General features: G+C 28.2%; 3 protein-coding genes and 1 pseudogene across 9 annotated transcripts; 2 read left to right on the top strand and 2 right to left on the bottom strand.

Moving 5' to 3' along the window:
- Positions 1-15: 15 nt before the first annotated feature.
- Positions 16-4,534, bottom strand: LOC149882315 (52 kDa repressor of the inhibitor of the protein kinase-like; annotated as a pseudogene). The gene is made up of 2 exons (XR_016445263.1): positions 3,947-4,534; positions 16-3,519 (listed from the first exon to the last, which is right to left on the bottom strand). The product of XR_016445263.1 is annotated as a 52 kDa repressor of the inhibitor of the protein kinase-like (transcript).
- Positions 4,535-8,620: 4,086 nt separating this feature from the next.
- LOC149882314 (uncharacterized) lies at positions 8,621-10,015 on the top strand. Its single transcript, XM_090067676.1, has 3 exons — positions 8,621-8,777; positions 9,202-9,306; positions 9,439-10,015. The coding sequence occupies exons 1-3, from the start codon at positions 8,737-8,739 to the stop codon at positions 9,857-9,859; spliced, it is 567 nt and encodes a 188-aa protein (XP_089923802.1). The 5' UTR covers positions 8,621-8,736; the 3' UTR covers positions 9,860-10,015.
- A 2,356-nt stretch (positions 10,016-12,371) lies between these two features.
- On the top strand, positions 12,372-17,792 carry LOC149882313 (propionyl-CoA carboxylase alpha chain, mitochondrial-like). 6 transcript variants are annotated; one of them, XR_016445265.1, is made up of 9 exons: positions 12,373-12,564; positions 12,730-12,791; positions 12,999-13,293; positions 14,376-14,562; positions 15,313-15,390; positions 15,592-15,735; positions 16,570-16,643; positions 16,736-16,837; positions 17,343-17,792. XR_016445265.1 is itself a non-coding variant. In XM_090067663.1 (7 exons), exons 2-7 carry the CDS (start codon positions 12,781-12,783, stop codon positions 17,370-17,372), a joined length of 699 nt encoding a protein of 232 aa, XP_089923789.1. In that variant the 5' UTR covers positions 12,372-12,564; positions 12,730-12,780; the 3' UTR covers positions 17,373-17,792. The 6 variants fall into 6 exon arrangements, 3 of the variants coding, with proteins under 3 accessions (XP_089923789.1, XP_089923791.1, XP_089923792.1); XR_016445264.1 differs by lacking the exon at positions 16,570-16,643; XR_016445266.1 differs by lacking the exon at positions 16,570-16,643 and having other exon boundaries at positions 12,374-12,564; positions 14,716-15,390.
- Positions 17,793-19,521: 1,729 nt separating this feature from the next.
- LOC149882312 (AMP deaminase 2-like) lies at positions 19,522-19,970 on the bottom strand. Its single transcript, XM_090065927.1, has 2 exons — positions 19,891-19,970; positions 19,522-19,659 (listed from the first exon to the last, which is right to left on the bottom strand). The coding sequence occupies exons 1-2, from the start codon at positions 19,921-19,923 to the stop codon at positions 19,522-19,524; spliced, it is 171 nt and encodes a 56-aa protein (XP_089922053.1). The 5' UTR covers positions 19,924-19,970.

Raw genomic sequence — 19,970 nt, 5'->3', positions numbered from 1 at the left:
AACTGTCGTGTTGCCTAAGGTTAGCCCTCCATTTCTGGATTCATTCCTTTTCTTGATAGGCAGTTTAACTAAAGTATTAGTAATGTTTCCTAAGGTTAGGACTCTGTTTTTGGATTTTTTTATTTTTCTTGATAGGCAGCTATGCCCAAATTTTTTTAATATCTTTTTATAATTTCTTTTCTTTTTTTTTAATTTTTAATATATAAATATATAAGACAAAATATAATACAATAAGTTAAGTAATAACTAAAAAAGTTAAAACTAATATAACCTGAAAACACTTTCAACATCAAGAATGAATAGAAATAATTTGCTTATGAAAAATGATTTTACAGTTTACAAGTTTAAAACATTGAATAGAAGTTTATGTAAGACACTTAAAACTACTATTTACTCATCAATTCTAAATTTACTCATTTGAATATTAACTCTAATTTTCTGTCTCCTTTGGATGCAAAAATTTCAATAACTCTGCTAATATCTGGAACTATTTCCTGATGAATAGACATTAATGCAAGTCCATTCAATCTATTTTCAGACATAGTACTCCTGGTGTAAGTTTTTATTCTCCTAAGAGTATATATTGACCTTTCACACTCACAAGTTGTGATTGGTATTGTAGCAAGTATATGAAAAGCCTCTAAAATGTTTGGAAAGCCTCTGATATCCATGAACTTTAATGTATCAGAAATAGTAGATGGTAATTCTGTCTTTTCTTTCCAAAATTCCTCCCATAACTTTAATTCGGCATGAATTGATGAGAAATGAGGAAGATCTGATTTATAAAAATTCAAAAACATTAAGAACTTTTCTTTCCATGGGCAAGATCTAAAATATTGCTTTACTAAGTAAGCAGGAATAGCACATAGGTCATTATAAACAATCATGCTCTCAACATCAAACCTGTTTTCTAGTTCATTGAGAAGATGATTCACAAGAGACAATATAATAGAAACTTTAAAATAACCAGATATAGTATCACATATTTGATTATCTCTATGTTTCTGAACACCACATGTTCTAGGTTTTTTTTCATCAACATCGAATGTTTTTGCCAATGCAAGAGCAATTTTATACCATTTGTCATGGTAAGCATCAACATTTCTCTGTATTTCTTTTAAATGTTTAGTCAAATTTTGAATTTCATCTACTTGCTGGGAAATATCAAAAGATTTAGTTTAAAGGGTGATGGAAATTCCATAAAAGTAATCCAGAAGCTGTTTAGTTAAAACCAAAGAAACAATAAAAGAAAAATTAGTCAACAACTTCATAAAAGATGCTTTTGAAGATGTTTCTTTATTAAATTCTTTTAAATTATTGACTTCCATTTCTTCAAAAGCAGAAAAAACTGCTGAATAATTATAAAAAAACACATCAAGTCCACAAAGCTTTTGTACCCACCGAGTTCGACATGTGTCAATAAGTTTCGCCTGACCAGGAAGAAGGTATTTTTTTAAACAATTACTTCTTTTAGGAGATAAGTTAAAAAAATAAGATATGTCTTTAACTTGCTCAAGCAAATTTTTTACTTGCTGGATTTGGCAACTCTTGCTAACAATTAAACTAAGTTTATGTGAGGCACAGTGGAAAAATAATGCCATTGGATTGATTTTTTTTATAAGAGATGAAACACCTTTATATTCACCTGACATTGAAGCAGCTCCATCATAAGACTGGCCTCTGCAATTTTTTATATCTAAACCAAATTCTTTCAAAGTTTCAAGAATGTTGGTAGCTATATTTAAACCAGTTGTTCCTGTTTTGCATTCTAAAAAGCGTAAAAAAACTTCCTTAATACTATTGTTCAAGTCAACATAACGTATGACAATAGAAAGTTGTTCTAACAATGCACAGTCTGAAGCCTCATCTGCTATAATAGAGAAGTACTCACTTTTTTTAATATCATTTATTAGAATCTCTTCAATTGCATTTCCACAACACTCAATCAACTCATTTTGAGAGGTCTTTGAAATATATGTAGAGTTTTTTGGGGCAGAGAGAAGATGCTCCTTTAGAATTAAATCACCTGCATCAACTCTAAAATTTAAAAGCTCAATAAAATTACCCAACCCTGTAATTTTTGAAGGTTCTCCAATTTCTCCTTGATATTTTCTATCATCTCTATGACCTCGTAAAGACATATCATTTCGACCCAAAAACATTATTGTCTTAACAATTGATGCAAGTTTTTTTTTGTTTTCCTCTATAAGCTGCTTTCTAGAAATATCTAGAGAAATTTCAATAGGCAAAGTGTTATTTTTAGCTCTAGATAAAAGCATATTATAACAATGCATGGACTTGATGTGTAATCCATCAACAGTTTTCTCATGATCATTGAAAACTTTTACAGCATTACGCCAGGTATTGAATGGTTCTTTGAACAACTTAAGTAATGCATATTTGTTTGGTAAACTTGGACCAAAAAGAGTGCATGGAAGGCAATATGCACCATCCTCAATTTTAGAATACCAAAGCCAAGAAAACTCATCTAACTATTTTAACAAAAAATGTCTTTTTCTGCTTTTACCTGTTAAGGGAAAACGGAAGCATTTATCTGGAACCCAGACATTACTAATTAGAGATAATAGCTCATTATCATTTGTTCCTGATTTTAATTTTTCACCCTGTAGATGGTATGAAGAAACATCATAATTTGAATAGGATGCTAGCTGCTTTGTATTTAATAAACTAACATCAGCAACCATGTTTTCCTTAAGTGGAACATAAGAGTCAATATTGTTTCTATCACTGCTGTTGATGTCTTTTGAAACATATACTTCAGTTTTAACTGTTTTATTACAATTAGCCAACTTATCTAAATCTGAAGTGTTCCTGGAAACAGTAGGAAAAGATAATTTACACTGAATTGTTTTTTGTATTTTATTCTCTGTTGCTAAGAAACTTGTCTTTGAAATTTGTTTTCTTTTGATACTAGGCAAAGTTGTATCACTCATTAAAAAAGTTGGTTGTTTGTTTGGAAGATCTTTAATCAGTGTAACAAAATGATTTGGATTAAAACATAAAGCACTTTTGTTTTTTGTTTTATCTAAATTGCACCACAAAATATTTATTGGACTATTTAATTTTTGGATACGAGGCTTTATAACAGTGTTAAAAAAGCTATAATACTTTTTAAAACCAATTTCAGGATAGACAGATTCAATAGGTTGCTTTATAACAGTAGATAATGCTATTAGGCAAATAAACGATGAAAATATTTTATCAAAGCAATTTAAATACACTTCTTTTAAAAGAAGTTCTGAAATCATATTATCATTAATTGTTGAAAAACTATCAGAGCATTTAAATGAAACAGCTATAAAAAACAAATTAGCAAGCTGAGAATATTCTGATCTATGTTGATTAAAATAATTCAAAAAATAACTATACCTTGCGTAAAAGTTTATGTTTTCAAATATCTCATTTGACGTTAGCAATCTTAGAATTTTTGAAGTATGCTTACTGTCATTTAAAATCAAAGAGACTGAGCTGTAAAGACAATTTCCATCTTCAGCAGTTCTGACACACAAAAAAACAGTATTTACTGAAAAGTAATATTAATAATAAAAAAATTAGTGTAATTTTAGTATACAACATGACTTTTTATTAAATAACCAAATCATTTATATATTATGCAAGTGATTTGGTTATTACTAAACAAACTAGTCACTTACATAATTTTAGTGACTTGTTTGTTTAATAATAAGATGTTCCAATAACAAGTTAAATAGCCAAAAAAAAAAAAAAAAAGTCTTTTAAAAATAAACTGAATTCTCAAAGAAAAGAAATAGAAGAAAAAACTGCTCATGTTGATAATAATGTTCATGTTTCTAACATTCATGTTCACAATAATGTTCATGTTTCTAACATCCGGAATTTTGGGTCTATTTTGTGATATTATTTGAATTAAAAATAATAAAAAAAAGTTGTAAAGAAAAAAAAATACCTTAATGCTGTATAACCAAGATTTCTTTTAACTAAGGGTACAAAATCCATCATTTCTGTATTGAATTGGTAAGAATCAGGTTTTCTTGGAAACATTAAATTAATCTCAGAGAGCTCTTTAATGAGTCGAGTTTTGTAATTTAACACATTAGGCCAATGTTTTGATTCTAGTGCACAAGCAACTAATTCTTCGGTTATATATGGATTCATATTTTATTATATTTAGAAAATCAAATGACAAAAGCCAAGTTATCTTTGTTTCTGAAGAAGATATTTTGAAAAATTTATGATAATCTCACGGTAGCGAATAAAAACCTGTATTTGTTAGCTCCAATGATATATTATATATACTAGATAAATAAATTGCGGGATTTTATTGGACAAAAAGTGAAGCCGCTTTTTTTGTTTACAAATTGAATCCGCCATTTGTAATAAGGGCAAAAACTATATCCGCCATTTGTAATAAGGGCAAAAACTATATCCGACGTGCGAAATAAAAGTTAAAAATGCACGTTTTTGCCCGAATTAGAAATGGCTCCCACGGCTTCACATTTCGGATCGAAGTTAGACATCTAGTATATATAATATATCATTGGTTAGCTCCAATTTAACAGCATATTTTTTAAAATCGGACACGTTAAAACCAACTATGTGGCCAAGTTTTATTTTCACGGTTGAAATTTCGATAAAAAGATCAATATTTTAATACTTTTTCACAGCATTTATTGGTTGAATAAAATATCGGTAACGTATAATAAGAACTGTTGTGGCCATGGCAGGAATCTCTATAGCCAAAATCCGTAAATTACGGCAGACAAATTTCAATTTTTAGAGATATTCCACAAGCGCAAAAACACAAAACTAATTTGGCTGCCGTTAAATTTAAGCTATATGGCCTACGAACTTCAATCCGTTGTTGCGTTAAAAAAGTTAGTCGTTAAAAAAGTTAATAAATAGCTCTGCGCATGCGTGACGCTTGCGCAGTATGGTCAAAGAAGCGTTCGTTAGGGAATGAAATTAGACGTTAAAAAAGTTGCATTGTTTCATTAGGGTATGTAAAATAATAAAAATTAGTGTACACTTTATATTAAAAATGGCTGTCCATGTTTACTCAGTTGCTGAATTTATAAGCTTTACTACTGATATATGGACCAGTAGTTCAAATGAAAGCTTCATGAGCCTGACAGGTCATTGTTTAGGCAATACATTTAATCAGAAAACTTGTACTTAGAATAGCTCTATTTCCTGAGAGGCATACAGCAGCAAATATTGCTGAGTTGATTGAAGATATTATCCGGTATTTAAAATATCACCTTCAAAAATTCATTTAATAGCTGGAGATACTGGTGCAAATACTGTTAAGGCTATTAAAGATAGCCCATATGATAGTACGCCTTGTTTTTACACACACTGTAACTAGTAATTAATGAGTGTAATTTTGAACAAACAGTTGTCAAGAATGTCATTGCAAACTGCTATTCAATTGTTGGGCATTTCAGCCATTCTTCCCAAGCCTGCCTTAAACTTAAAGCTCTTCAAGAAGCAAACAATGTTCATAAGCACAAAGTTATTCAAAATGTTCCAACAAGGTGGAATAGTACCTGTCATATGTTAGAACAAATTTTAGAACAAAGGAAACCTCTAACCATATATGCACTTGAAAATGGTAAGCTTCCTTTATTAAATGCAAACAAATGGATGATTATTGGACAGTTTTGTGTTTTGCTAAAAGATTTCCACAAAACAAGAGTTCGCTTGAGTGAAAGAAATTCTATTGTCTCAGATATTATACCACAGATACAGTTTTTGAAACATTTCATTAATAAAGCTTTAATTGATGACAACTAATTCAATGGAGAATAGTTTCAAACAATATACTGATAACTATAACATCATCTTGTCAATATTTCTTGATCCCAGATTCAAATTATAAATGTTCAAAAATGAAAGCACCTTTTCAGCTGCTAAAACAAGTACTGAGAGCATAACCATTCAACTTATTAAAACCCATGAAAATATAAAAAACATCAGTTACTGAAAATGATCCGTCTGCAGCTTGTGATATTGAAAATATTGACTCAGAATATAAAAATAATGGTGTAGTACTAAATGAATAGAAAGATATAGTAGAAATGGGTTTTGACAATTGCTTCGAAGAACTTGTAGGATTTAATTCTAAATAAATCGGTCAACCACAAACTTTAATTTCAAATGAAACTTTATTAAACAAAATTCAACACTACTCAAATGAAGACTTTATTGACAAAGAAAGCAATCTTTTGTTGTGGTGGAAATCACAGAAAACCAAAATGCAACTATTAGCAAAGCTTGCTTTAAAGTATTTAAGCTGCCCATTGTCTTCTGTGGAGAGTGAAAGACTTTTTAGTATAGTTGGAAATGTATATACTGCAAAGAGATATAGCTTAACAGGAGCTCATGGTGAAATGTTAATATTTCTGAGAATATAATATGAGAATTTAAAAATATTTGATTTTGTATATATTACTATAATTAGTATAGTATAATTCTTTTAGAAGTGAGTATCTATGTTCTATTTTTTCATGAAATATAATTTATTTAGGAGTTTAAAAGCTTTGATACTATGAGGAGGTCAAATGAAAAAGAAAATGTCATGAAAATTGTATAACTTTGTAGAATTAGAAAATTACAGGGAAAAAAAATTTGGAAAAAATAATTGAAACTCTCTTTGAGAGCTTTTGCTCAAAAATAAAAAAAGAATGCCTCCCAATGCCTTAATCAAAATTTCAAAGCATATTCTGTTGTGGATTTGAGGGTTGCACAAATTAAAGAGTATCGTTAGCCAGGGTAACTTTGGTCAGTTTTGGGAGTTTTTCTTAAACATCTCTGAATCTTATTAATTTTTTACAGTTTTCTCTTGTGGTAATAACATAGGTCTTGGCTATAGGCCTCTATATTTATTTTTTTAATTTTTTTATTACAAATACTTATTTTTAAACGCCGAAAAGTGACCAATGTTACCCCAGGTTTTTATCATGTTTGATCAATAATACCCCTGCTATGGGGTAACATTGGTCACTTTTTGGAGTTTTAAAAAATCATCAGTCCTTAAACACTTAGAGAAACATGAAAAGAACATTTAAATGGACAAAATATTTTGCAACTAGCTCCCTGTTATTGTGCAAAAGTCATTAAAAGTCATTTTCTAGTAGGTCATTATCGTCATCTGAGGATGATGACACTTGTTCAACTCTTGCCCTTTTTTCTGTTATTCTTGGTGTTATTGTTATTCTTTGATGTGGTAGGAGTTGTGTTATTCACTAGATCTTGCGGTGTTATCCCTTTGCCAGGTGTGATCTTTTTCCCTCTGGTGCGATTTGTTTTCCCATCCTGTCCACAATGTTTCAATAATAGACCTTCTATATCTTCATTGAATGCTTCCTTAACAGTACTACCGGTACCTCCTCCAATGTCTTTGTTAACCTGTGGCAAACGCTTCATGAGCATTTCTTTATCGAAGGGAAATATTCCACATTTTTTGGTATTGATTCTTTGATGCGCGTTTCTATCTTTAGCGGACGGAAAACAGCAACGTTCAGCGGTTGAAGCAAATGGGAAGCGTATATTCTGAACTGTCGACTAGCCTTTCTCACGCTTATTCTCCCAGTTAAACATTCTTTTATAGCATTGGACAACGTTTCTTGACTGTATGAAGTTGCATACGCTCTTGAACCACGCTTTCGCTTATATTTCCTCGGCATTTTCACCGGCTAAGAATTCAAATGGTTCAATAAATGTATCAGAAGTGTCAAAAAATGCCAAAATAAACTCAATGTAGTCTACGAAGTAACTGTGCTATATTCACAAAAACTGTTGATATACCAAAATTGTTGATATAATATTCGATATATATTGTTGGTATCTCTAAAAAAATTAAAACATGTTATCTTTGTTAAGTTTTAGGAATTTAAAAAAAAATTAACAATTGACCCCAGTCAACAAAGTCACCCTGGCGACTTAAGTTACTCCGGTTGACGGTACCATTTTGAATACTTTTTTAACGGGCAAACTTTTTTAACGCCGTAAGACGTTAAAAAAGTTTTAACGATTTTGCGCATGCGCAGATTTCACATTTAATAAACTTTTTTAACGACTAACTTTTTTAACGCAACACCGTCACTAGACAAAAAATTGTTACGCAAGTCTTACAAAATATTTTCAAATTCTTTTCAATAACTTAGTATATCCTTAGTATATCCCTAAAATATTTCCATATTTAATCCCAAAAATCTTTAATAAATATTAGATACATTTTCTTATAAATCAGTTGGACTTCAAACTATGTGGCCATTGCCACAATGGCCACCCCTTAGATCCGCGCCTGAATTATTAGTTTAGATATATTACATAAAGAATCATCTTAATCAATTATATATCATATTATAATTGAAGTAAGTATGTGAAATAGTTATATATACATTTTTATCAGATAAAGTAGAAAGGATTAAAATTTTTATTAGATAAAGTAGAAAGGATTTTAATTTTTTAAATCGTTTAGATTTTGTTTTAGTTTTTCTTTTAGCAGTTTTATTTTTATTATTTTATTTTTTAGAAAGAAAATAGGGGTATGGATGTTATTTAAAGTTATACTAATGCTATTTCCATAAAAGGGTTATTAATACTTTGAAATTTCTGTGATGCTATTAACTATTTTTGTTCTTTTTTAGAAAATTTAGAAAAATAAATTAAAATTTTGTGCCAACACTGACAACGCATGTCACATGTTAATGTATGTAAAGGTTAAATTTTGTCATGAGGATTACAGTTCTTATGAAAAAAAAAAAAAGAAGAAGGTAAAGAGTATTGTTTGTAAATATATATTTTGTTTACTTTGAATCTTTTTAAATTTTCTTGCATCATTTTTAAAATTTTTGTTTGCACACGTTTATTGTTTGCATATATGCTTTTTTGATATGTATGTGTATGTGGTAATAAGTGCTTTATAGTTGTTTTATCAATGTGTTTTTAAAATAATGTAAAGTTGTACAATAATGTAAAGTGTTTTTATTGTTTATGTATGTGTTAATATGTGTTATGTAATTGTTTTAAAAATGTGTTTAAATATGTATATAAGGTTTATATTTAACCTTACATACATATTTAAACGCATTTATTGTGCTTATAGTTTGTACATATGTTTATATTATGTTCTTTCCGTGTTTTTAAAGTGCTGTGACTTGGTAAACATCTACCTGAAAATCAATTATTGTATTTTAGAGAAGGAGCAGAACATATGGCTTTAGATCGTGCAGCTCAGCAAGATATGCACCTAATGGCATGGTTTAAGTTAAATACTGAAAATGAAAGAGCATATTGCTATTCGTATGTAGACATTCCTTATCACTTTATATTTGATGATAAACATTGTAAATGGAAGGTTAGATAAAGGGGTGGTAATAAGGTGATAGTAAGAATGTATAAAGTTAATCCAACTGGAGAATTGTTTTTTCTTAGGCTGTTACTTTTGCAAGCAAAAGGAGCAACATCTTGGGAGGATGTGCCTACTGTTAATGGTATTGTCCTTGAAATGTTTCGTGAAGCATGTGTTTTGAAAGGTCTGTTGCAAGATGACACTGAATGGCAGAATACTCTTTCTGAGGCGGTTTTAACACATATGCCAAAGAAAATTAGACAGTTGTTTTCAATTATTTTGACCTTTTGTGAACCTGACAATCCTTTACATCTCTGGAATACATACAAATTTTTTATGATGGAAGATTTCATTTATCACTCAGTCCCACTTCTAATAGCTGAACAAGCTACTCTTCATCAAATTGAAAAGATTATTAATCAAATGTGTTATATAAAACCATATTTGTTTATAGTTGTATATATGTTTAAATTATGTTGTTTCCATGTTTTCAAAGTGGTGTGATTTGGCATTATGTTGAGCAAGATTGATAACCTTGCCAGCCAAGCGATGTACTTATAGCAGAGTTGTGACTTGGCAGCATTTAGTGCCAGGCGGAGTTACTGCTTTGGAGCTAGGTTGTGTTGTCTAGCCTTTTTTAATTATTCTCAAAAAAAGAAATATAATAATGTCTGTTAATGTTTAGCATAATGTGAATGAGAGTATGCAGCCTTAATCTTTAAATCTAGGGTTTTTAATGTCCTAAGTTTGAAGTAATTGAATAACTAATATTGAACATAAAAACAAATATACTTTTATATGTTTAGTAAAAAGACTTTAAATTGGTTTTCTAATTTTGCCTTTCATATTTTAATTTGGTTTGTTATCTTCACTGGATTTTAGGATCAAGGATGCAAATATTCTATTGTTATGTGTTATTGTTGTGATGTTTTGTGTTGGTATTCATTTTTAATAATAGACACTTTCATGTTGGTGACTATTGTAAAAAATGAATAATAGGTTGTTTCATTATTGGAACTTACTGCTTTTATTTATTTACTGAAAGCCAAGACAACATTATGCTAAAAATGCAATTTATATCTTAAATTGGTTTTTTTTTTATATATATATATATATAGTATTGTTGATCCTTTTGTACTTCAAAACAGATTTTATTGTTACATTTTCGATAAATGTTTATATTAACTGCCATGTCAAAATGGGTTACTATAAATAGGTAAATCGATTTTCAGTTTTTATGTGGTGTTTTATTTTTGTTTTTTTTTGTTGTTGTTGTAATTATAGTATCATAATTCCTTTTTTTTTTTTCTTTAAGATTTACGATTGACGCATTTATACGATTTATAAAAAGAAACCTAATTACCTTTTATTGTAAATTTTGGTCAGTTAAAATGATATAAATGTATGCAATTAGTTCAATTTTTTTTAAAATTTCTCTATTTTAAGCCTAATAATTTGCTGTATGTAATTTAGGGAATCTTTTTAAATGGGTGGTGAATATTGTAGTTCAGCGCATTTTTCAAATATCGAGTTACTTAAATTTTATAAGGTTTTTAACTAATTAATTAGCTTAGTTTGCATTTGCAACACTTTTGAGGAAAGAAAAAATTCTTATATATGTTAAATTCTTATAAATATTAAAAAGAAAAAATTCTTATACACGTAAATCATTGTTTTACGTTTCATTATTCTGGTAAAAGGTCTTCATCAAAAACTTGACTACTCTTAATAAAAATAGCTATTCTCCTGACCACCATTAAGGCAAAAACGGGGAAGGGAGGTCCTTTATTAGTGTCAATATTTAAGAGAATTAAATTTCGAGTAACAAAATGAATTTTTAGTAAATGGTAGTAAATTACCGTTTACTAAAAACTATTGAAACAAAGAGGACATATATATAAAAATGGTCAGATTAGTGCCATATATAGTTATGGTCAGTTATTTTTAATAAATTTATTTGGTTGTGTACGTTTAACGTTTTAAAGACAATTTCCTTTTTTAAAGAAAAATGTATCAAGGGGATACCAAAAAATTAATAAATCATGTATAATTTACGTTCGCTTAATATTAATCTTATTAGTTAAAGTTCATGTTATAAAAAATATAACAAGAATATAGCCTTACTTTTTCGTCAATTTAAAGCATGATAAAGTGTTATTATTTTGTGTTAGTAACTAAAAACATATTGTGTTGAACTTAGTATCGAGGAAAATGGTTCTGCCTTACACTGATATGATCTATGTCAGTTGTAAATTACTCAATGTTAAATAATTGGTAAATTATTTTAGCTCCGCATACTTTTTATTTTAATTTTACAGATGGTTCAATTTTTTTAATTTGAATGCGTTCTTCTGAAAGGGTATCAGTTAAGGTTTCGCAACTTTAAATTGTGGAAAACAGCCACTAAATTAAGTGACAGACCGACCATTACCCGTATTACGGATTGCTTTTTGCTAGTATATAATAAAAGAGGTCTGTGGAAAGCACGCACCGATAAACTATCCGTTATCAATGAAAGCAATAATTAGGTTACAAGTGCCACATTGAATAACACCCACTTACAATAATTAAATAATAAATACCACTTTCAACATGCACCTTTACAATAATTAACTTATTACTGTCTCTTTTAACACTTCTGTCTTATATACGGATGATTATACCATTATCTTAAAATTTTTCTACTTATTTGTCGTTATTTGTAGTGCTTAGTAATAATTGTTTTTGTAGTGTCGTTTTTAAAAATTGTCGTTGTAGTGTTGTTTTTGAAAATTTGTTTCTAATTTGCTTTTTAATTGACTAGAATTTCAAATAGTTTTTATGTGTCAAGGTTTTGTTTAAAAGGCTCATTTAATTCATTATTAAATATACAAAAAGTAGGAAAAGGTTCCTCTTCTTTTTTTTTCACATTGAATTTTGTGATTGTGTGTGGGAAAATATTATTAGTTTTACAAATTTAAAACCAAACTTAATGGGAAAATGGACAGTATTTTACACTTCCTAAGGTGCTCCTTAAAAAATTAACACTTTAAGATAAGTTTGTTTATTTTACAGTGTTAGAATAAACAACAGAATTTCACAGAATTTCAACTATATATATGGAGAGTTTTGTTTCTTTGAGCAAAGTATATGGAGTTAAGTTTTAGCAAACTTCAAAATCAATTACAGCATACAGTCTCAAAACTGTTAATGAAAAATACAACCTCAAGGTATATTCATATTTTATTCATGTTAATCTTTCTCATATTAAACTTCTATTGTTTCTTTTAACCAATAAAAGTCAAAGTTATAATTTTTCATTTGATTCATCATTGTTGATTTAATTTTTTAACATGATGACACTTATAATTTTCAATTTATAATTTGTTTTCTAGATTTAGAGAGGGAATAATCTCCAGAGCATTTTTACCTTGCGAGTATCCTGAATGTTTTTCAGGTATAATTTGAATAGATGTATAAGTAGCTATAATTGTTTGTAATCATAAAAAATATATGATCTTTTGTGTATTCTTTATCCACTGCTCACAATTAAAACCCCAATGTATCAGCATTTGAGATTTTGAGCTGAAATTTTGTCTATTTTGTAATGTTCCTGAATCTCTTGTGTACCATTTATAGATCAGCTTTTTTTTTTTTTTTTTAGCTCTTTCTTAGATCCAGAGACACATAAAGCTATGGGAACTCAAGCTTTTATGCTAGCAAAAGCAGTTGGTTGTAATTCTGCTGGAATAGTTGAATTCCTTGTTGATAAACATAGAAGTTTTTACTTTCTTGAAATGAACACTCGACTGCAAGTTGAACATCCAATTACTGAGTTGACCACAGGTCTTGATATAGTAGAGATGATGCTACGTTCTGCAGCTGGTCCAAAACTTTCTTTAAATCAAGGAGATGTACCCCTTAAAGGTTGGGCTGTTGAGTGTAGTGTTTATGCAGAGGTAATCATGCTAGTTTTAATGATTAAATTTATTGACCATGGTTTTATTCATCATGATCTGACTGACAAACGTTTTAAAAAGAAAGTCTTAAGATTTGTTAAGATTATTGTAAACTTTTTTTTACAATTATTTATTATCCAACAAGCTTTTATTATCAACTAGCGAATAGTTATCAAATATTCTTTTGTAAGGAATGAAATACATATTTTAAGAGAATAAAGCAATCTTTAAAAACTAAGGGAAATGTTTTCAAGGTACTAAGATACATATAACTACGGACATTTGTTGTCAAAGAAATTTTAAACATAAGTTAACTTTTTATTTAAAAGTTGAATTAAGATTTTCTCCAAAATGTTAAAATAAAAAATGAACTATAAAGTAAGTGATTATTTTGCAATTGATATCTTTTAAATCAAAGTTACAATTTTGATAATTAAACATACTAATTATGTAAAATCAATTCTATAAAATTATATTAAAGATAATTAAATGGTTTGGTAAAATATACTAATAGTTTGGTAACTTTACACAATAATAACCAATCAAAAAATGACTTTTTTATCCTAATTTTAGTGATCCTTTCTAGTTTACAAGCAAGTTGAAAATGGGTTAATTAAGTTTTTAGTTGGGATTTTAAAGTCAATTCAAAACTCAACTTATCACAGTTGGCTATATTTGCTTACAATTGAGTTATAAATGTAAAATCATAAGTTATCTTAAAATTCGTTTTGTGTTTAAAGTTTTTGGAAGTCTTAAAAGAAAATTTGACAAATAAGCAATATAGTTGATAATTTAACATGGAAAATATGTTAAGAAGAATTTGACATAGTGAATAAGTTTTTCATTATATTAGTAATAAATAATTAATTAAATTAGTTAAAATGATAAATTGTTATAAGTATATTCACATTTTATTCATGTTAATCTTTCTCATATTAAACTTCTATTGTTTCTTTTAACTAATAAAAGTCAAAGTTATAATTTTTCATTTGATTCATCATTGTTGATTTAGTTTTTTAACATGATGACACTTATAATTTTCAAATTATAACTTGTTTTCTATAAACGTTTTTCTTTTTCAGCTAGCGGCCTGTGGAAAAAATCGTCAAGAAGCATTGAGCACAATGGATAAAGGATTACATTCATATGTTGTTCATGGGTTAGCTCATAATATTTCATTGCTGCGAGATGTTGTTGATAATGCTAGGTTTGGAGAGGGAAAAATCTCCATTGTATTTTTACATTGCGAGCATCCTAAAGATTTTTCAGGTATAATTTGAGTAGATATATAAGTAGCTATAGTTGTTTGTAATCATATAAAATACATGATCTTTTGTGTGTGTTAAATATCATCTAATTTTATATTTCTTATTTTACATGAGCTATTCAAGGTTTTGTGATTTTGTTTTATTTTGGTATTAGTTAGCTGAATAATGTGTGTGGTATGACACATTTGATAGTTTTTGGTACAGAATGTTTATCCAGAAGATAAAAATGTGCACCAAATTTTAGTTTACCAACAGTAACAGTTACAGGAAAATAAATATCTATCAATTTATATGGCAAACACTATCTTAGCCACATAGCGAATTCAAAGCTATAAAAAAGAAGTTTAATCAGATATAGTCCATATCTTATAATTATTATAAACCATTGGTTTTTTTTTAAAACTAAACTGGAGTTTGAGACATCACTGGCCAGAAACTTTTCTGAGCCACTGTACATACATATCTTTAAAAACAATATGAAACTTATCACCACGCAAAGGTTAAATTAAGATATATTGTATATTGAATATTGTAAATTTTCTTTTCATGTAATACTTGTCATCAGAATATTCTTTCAGTATTCTTCTTCATTTAGCTTGTAGAATATGCCTTATTTTGAACAACCTATTTTAAAACCTGTCCAAATTTTTCTAAATGCTTTTAAAACTTAACAACATTTGAAAAAATATTTCTCTACTTTTTTCTAATTTTACTAAAAGGTTTCTTAACTTTTTACTTATAAATTTTACAGAAGCATTTGGTATCAGTAACTATTTTTATGGGTATTTCAGTACAATTTTAACCATTCAGGTTAATTATGAATAATAAGGTAACTACTTTTATTATCCTTTTCTTTTTTGTGCAGAATACATTTGAAATTATATTTATAACATATTTACATAAAATTATTTGAAAGTGCTATTTAGAAAATACATTAGAAAGATTTATAACTAAAAATTACTTTTGATGTCAAAAGTCTATACTTTAGTTTTTGTTGTTTTTGTACTTTCAAAAATCATTTTTATCAAAGATATTGTGAAAAAGCTATTTTGTTAAAGTACTGGTTGTTCCAGTACAACTGGAAAGCTAGGAATGAGTTTTGTACCTGTTTTGTGTTGCTTTTCCTACGTCATCACAGAAGACTTGCAGCAGTCTGTTGGTATTATGTAGAAAGGTAATACATTTTCTTGCATTGTTCTAAAATATTGCATTAAAATGTCATACTACTAAGGTTAAAATGTTATATTTATACATAACAACAATCAGAAGCATGCAAGTTGGTATATTAAAGTTACTTAAATACTCTACAAATAATGGCATGGCCACCACCAAAGCCTAGACATCAATCCTATTGAGCTGTTGCGGGATTAAATAAGTTCTTAAAAGACACTTAAAATTTTATCGTTGCATGAACTGCAGATACTGAACTTGACAATTTCTAAGTGCTATAAGGTCACATAAAATTTCCAGTGGTATGTTTGCAGTGTAGACAGTACTAATCATGTTGTTAGGGCAGCACAAATGTTTTGATGATTTTATAGTTATATGAATGAGACAGGTTACACTGTCTTGCAATTACAACACTTTTATGGTTATGTAGTTTTGTAGTATCTTTAATAAATGTTATTATCTCATAAGGAGTTTTAAATATCAGTGTATTTCTAAAAACAAAAATGCACTGTTTTTTTTTCTGTAGAAATTTAGCTGTAAAAAAAGTCATTAGCATATTAAAAAAATGTAAAAAAAAAAAGAAAAAATACTGAAAAGGTTACAAAAATTTAAATTTTTGTTTAGGGTAAGGTAGCATATGTAAAATATATATTTTTTTTACTACAAGTATTTTTCAAAAAATGATTATTGCATATTTATATTTACAGTATTTGGATATCAGATTAGTAGTTAAAAAGTTCTTAGGATAAACAACATATTCAAAAACTATTTTTGCATTACCGACTATTCAATTACTTAAAGATTTGTTCCAACTTTTTCAATTTACTTAAAATTTCAGATTATAATGTATTTGTAAAAGTGGGTGGAATAATGTACCTTCTTATTGGTAGTTATGATGGAAAATTTTTAAGGGTAATTTTTTTTTTATATATATATTTTAGAATATCTATAGAATAACTATCTTCTTTTTTACTATAAGTTTTATATCTTATTGCATTTTATAGGTAAACATTGATGGCAAACGTGTTGTTACATTTAACAGTCTTTCAAATACTTCTTCAGTTCTTTTAGAAGCTGAAGTTAATGGAATACAGTCTATTTACCAGGTATATTTTTAATGTGTTAATAAGGAAAATATTTTTAGTTATCCAATGTATAAATTTTACTTTATGCAATTAAAATTATTTTATTACAATTACTAAAGCCAAGCTATCAAATATTGGCTTAAATCAAAATTCGCAAATGCATTTAAACTCTTTTATGTTATTATTTTATGTTAAACTTAAGTGTTAAGTGAAAAAAAAAAAAAAGGTATTTTCTATACATCTTGTTTAATGTTAGTTTCTGTTGAAATTGTTTTTTTTATAATATCTGAAGATCTTGGCAAATGCTAATCTTTTTCTAACATGTCTTTTTTTTCACAAGTGGTACTCTCTTTGGGGTTTTAGCTTTCAGATTTGATTGTATCAAACACATTGTCACAGTATTAATATTATTCGATCTTGTCTAATAATTGTAATTCTCTTTCTTCCATTATTTTCTGTAATTTTTGAACTATTTTTGTGAAAAGAAGATAAATATTCTTATTTTTTAATGCTGATTTTGCTTTAGCTAGGTGAAGCAACATTGGTCAGGCGATAATTATTTGGTTGGTGGCCATAATGGTAACGATATAACAAAAACCAATGTACCTGATATACGCGCTTGTTTTCGATATGAAACTTTAGCAGACGAGCTATATCGAGCTATATTTAGCGGCAAAAGAAGCTTCAGCATCTTCAATGAGATCTCTCCGCCGTTTATCGTCAGAAGCTCTTAAATAAATGAACATTTTTGATGACAAGAACGAGACACATTGCTTGTATTTTCGAATGTTTCTATTATTTTTTGTGATGACTTATTTCGCTTTTTGTCAAAAAAGTCTAGTGAAAAATGGATTCATTTTGAAAAACTTTTCATGTTGCTGGTTTTTTGTCGTCGATAACCTTTAAAATTTATTTATTCAGTTTAAATTGTATTAAAGTCATATCTTTTTCCATGAGTTTCTTTAATACTTCATGAGATTTTTTGTTTTTCTTTCCTCTTCTTTTTTTTAATTGTTAGTCTTGTAAGACAGTTATGAATCAGATAAGTTAAAAGACGTATGCCCTGCTAGGCGTCTTTCAAAACATGAGATCATACACTAGGTTTAACACTAAACAATTTTAGTCTGTTCAATATCTTTTACAGATATTTCTGTTCTTTATTTTTTTCGGTTTTGAATTATTTCAAACAAACGTTTTTTTTTTTGAAGTAAGCGTGGTAGAAATATTTTGCTTTGTTATTTTAAAGGAAGATTTAATGACAATATCAAATATAATTAAAATGTGTGTTCAACTGCACGTTATAAATGTGTAGGTTTTTTAGAAAAACCATCGTTGAAGCTACACTCAAGATTTAAGATGATTTTTCTGATGAATACAGCGTTGTTCATTTGTGAGTTACAAAAAAATGAAATAAATATTTGATGCTATTAACGTTAATGCTCCAAGGCTAGTGAATTCACCAAACTAAAGCAAGTTTTATAATTACATTTCAGCAATCAAAGTAGAAAATTTCGTGTTCATTTAGAAAAGAGCTGTTTTCTTTTTCTAACTGAAGGTCTAAAGTGAAAACTTGATTTTATTTGAAAAATGTTTATGATGAAAGATGAAGTTCTTCTTTGGGAAATAATGGTAACAATTTTTTAAAAAATAAATTTTGTAATTTCACTTAGCACTTTTGGCAACTTGAAAAAAAAGCAACATCTGAAAAAAACAGAAAAACCTGCGTTGAGTGTTTCTATTCTACATGTGCTCGCCCTCATTCAGACCAACGACTCGATAAAAAAAATCAATTTTTGATTCAATCGTTGGTTCGGAGGACAAAGATAGTAAGATTTTATCTTTTGAAAGAAGTTATTTTTAAAAACAGAAAACTTAGTTGTATTTTAAGTTTCAAAACCCTGCGTATTTTTAATTAAAAGAGGAAAGATCTGTTTATAAGAAATAAATGATTAAAAACTGTAGCTAATCTACTTTCTATCCAATAAATGAAAAACGGATGCTAAACTCTTTATTATCACGATGATTAAAAGAAAAACTAAATGCATAAAGTAATTTCGTTAAAAAAGTTTTAAAATCAGGCAGCCTTCCCTTTCATCTACCAGCATGAACGTTTTTTAAGATTTAACCATGCATTAGACTTAAAAAGCTTATATTAGTGTTTTTTTTACAATAAAGTGAACGTTAAAGTAAAGAGTATAGCTGTTACTTTTTCTTCACAAAGTTAAGCACAAGTTTAATTGCAAAAGCGACACATTTTTTTATATCATACACTGGCTATTATTAGTTGCTTCAAACATGCTATTATTGGAACCATTTTTTTCCTCAACAAAATTCTCTTCTTTAGTTCAAATGAATCCTTTTGATATGCAGATGGGACAAATCTAAATTTTCTTGTGCCTTTTTGTTGCATCTTCACATTGCTATAATTGATTACAATTATTTTATATTTCTTTACTTTTCTTGTTTCTTAAATCATCAGTGCAAATAAGACGGATGTCTTTTTTTAGAAAAGTTAGATTCTTAGTAAAAGCTGACTAAAAAATTGTTTATTGAAATATTGGCACCATACGCATACATCCTCTTCATTCACAATTGTTTTGCCGTGCTTCATATCACAAATCTCTTTATTCCTTCCAACCTTCATAATTGGTTATTGATCGTCAAACTAATCATAATTAAAAGTGTTCTATCATTGTTTAAACTCATTAACAAATACATGGATGCTTTACAGCGACACAGTTCCTCTCGCCCAGTTTATCCCACTCGCTTTTATCACGACCATAAATAGAAAGCCTTATTTCAGCATTCTGATACTTACTTTCTTCAAGGTCTTCTGCAACTTCCTAAAGAAGTAAATCAAACAACCTTGAAAAGTAAAAAAATAAACAGAACATTGTTGAAGATTTATCAACACAGCATTTTGTAACAGTGAAACTCTTTTTAAATTATTTAACAAACATCTTTAGATCATCATACTAACATTCGTACTCATGATACTAAATGGATTCCTTAAAAAGCAGATACTAATCATCAAAATAATACAGAAGAATAAATGGAATAACTCAAAATTTTACATTTATTATTTCAGCAAAGTAGCGACCACCCATGAAATTGTCAGTTTTCAAGAATATTTCTCTAAGTTTACTTTTACCTA

Source organism: Hydra viridissima, unplaced genomic scaffold (assembly GCF_058129835.1).
Source record: "Hydra viridissima isolate aposymbiotic clone 2 unplaced genomic scaffold, HvirCarnegie_v1 scaffold_11, whole genome shotgun sequence".
NCBI lineage: Eukaryota > Metazoa > Cnidaria > Hydrozoa > Anthoathecata > Hydridae > Hydra > Hydra viridissima.
The sequence above is the reverse complement of the archived record's forward strand: the minus strand, read 5'-3'. Positions and strand labels throughout refer to the sequence as shown.

Bases quoted from the DNA above. Each gene is read 5' to 3' on its own strand.
- LOC149882314 (XM_090067676.1), top strand. From the start codon at position 8,737: ATGAGGATTACAGTTCTTATGAAAAAAAAAAAAAGAAGAAG. The intron at 8,778-9,201 runs GTAAAGAGTATT...ATTGTATTTTAG, and splicing joins AAAAAAAAAAAAAGAAGAAG to AGAAGGAGCAGAACATATGG. The intron at 9,307-9,438 runs GTATGTAGACAT...GTTTTTTCTTAG, and splicing joins GAAAGAGCATATTGCTATTC to GCTGTTACTTTTGCAAGCAA.
- LOC149882312 (XM_090065927.1), bottom strand. From the start codon at position 19,923: ATGGGTGGTCGCTACTTTGCTGAAATAATAAAT. The intron at 19,660-19,890 runs GTAAAATTTTGA...TTACTTCTTTAG, and splicing joins ACTTTGCTGAAATAATAAAT to GAAGTTGCAGAAGACCTTGA.
- LOC149882313 (XM_090067663.1), top strand. The intron at 14,563-16,569 runs GTATAATTTGAG...TTAAAATTTCAG, and splicing joins GCATCCTAAAGATTTTTCAG to ATTATAATGTATTTGTAAAA. The intron at 16,838-17,342 runs GTATATTTTTAA...ATTTTGCTTTAG, and splicing joins GAATACAGTCTATTTACCAG to CTAGGTGAAGCAACATTGGT.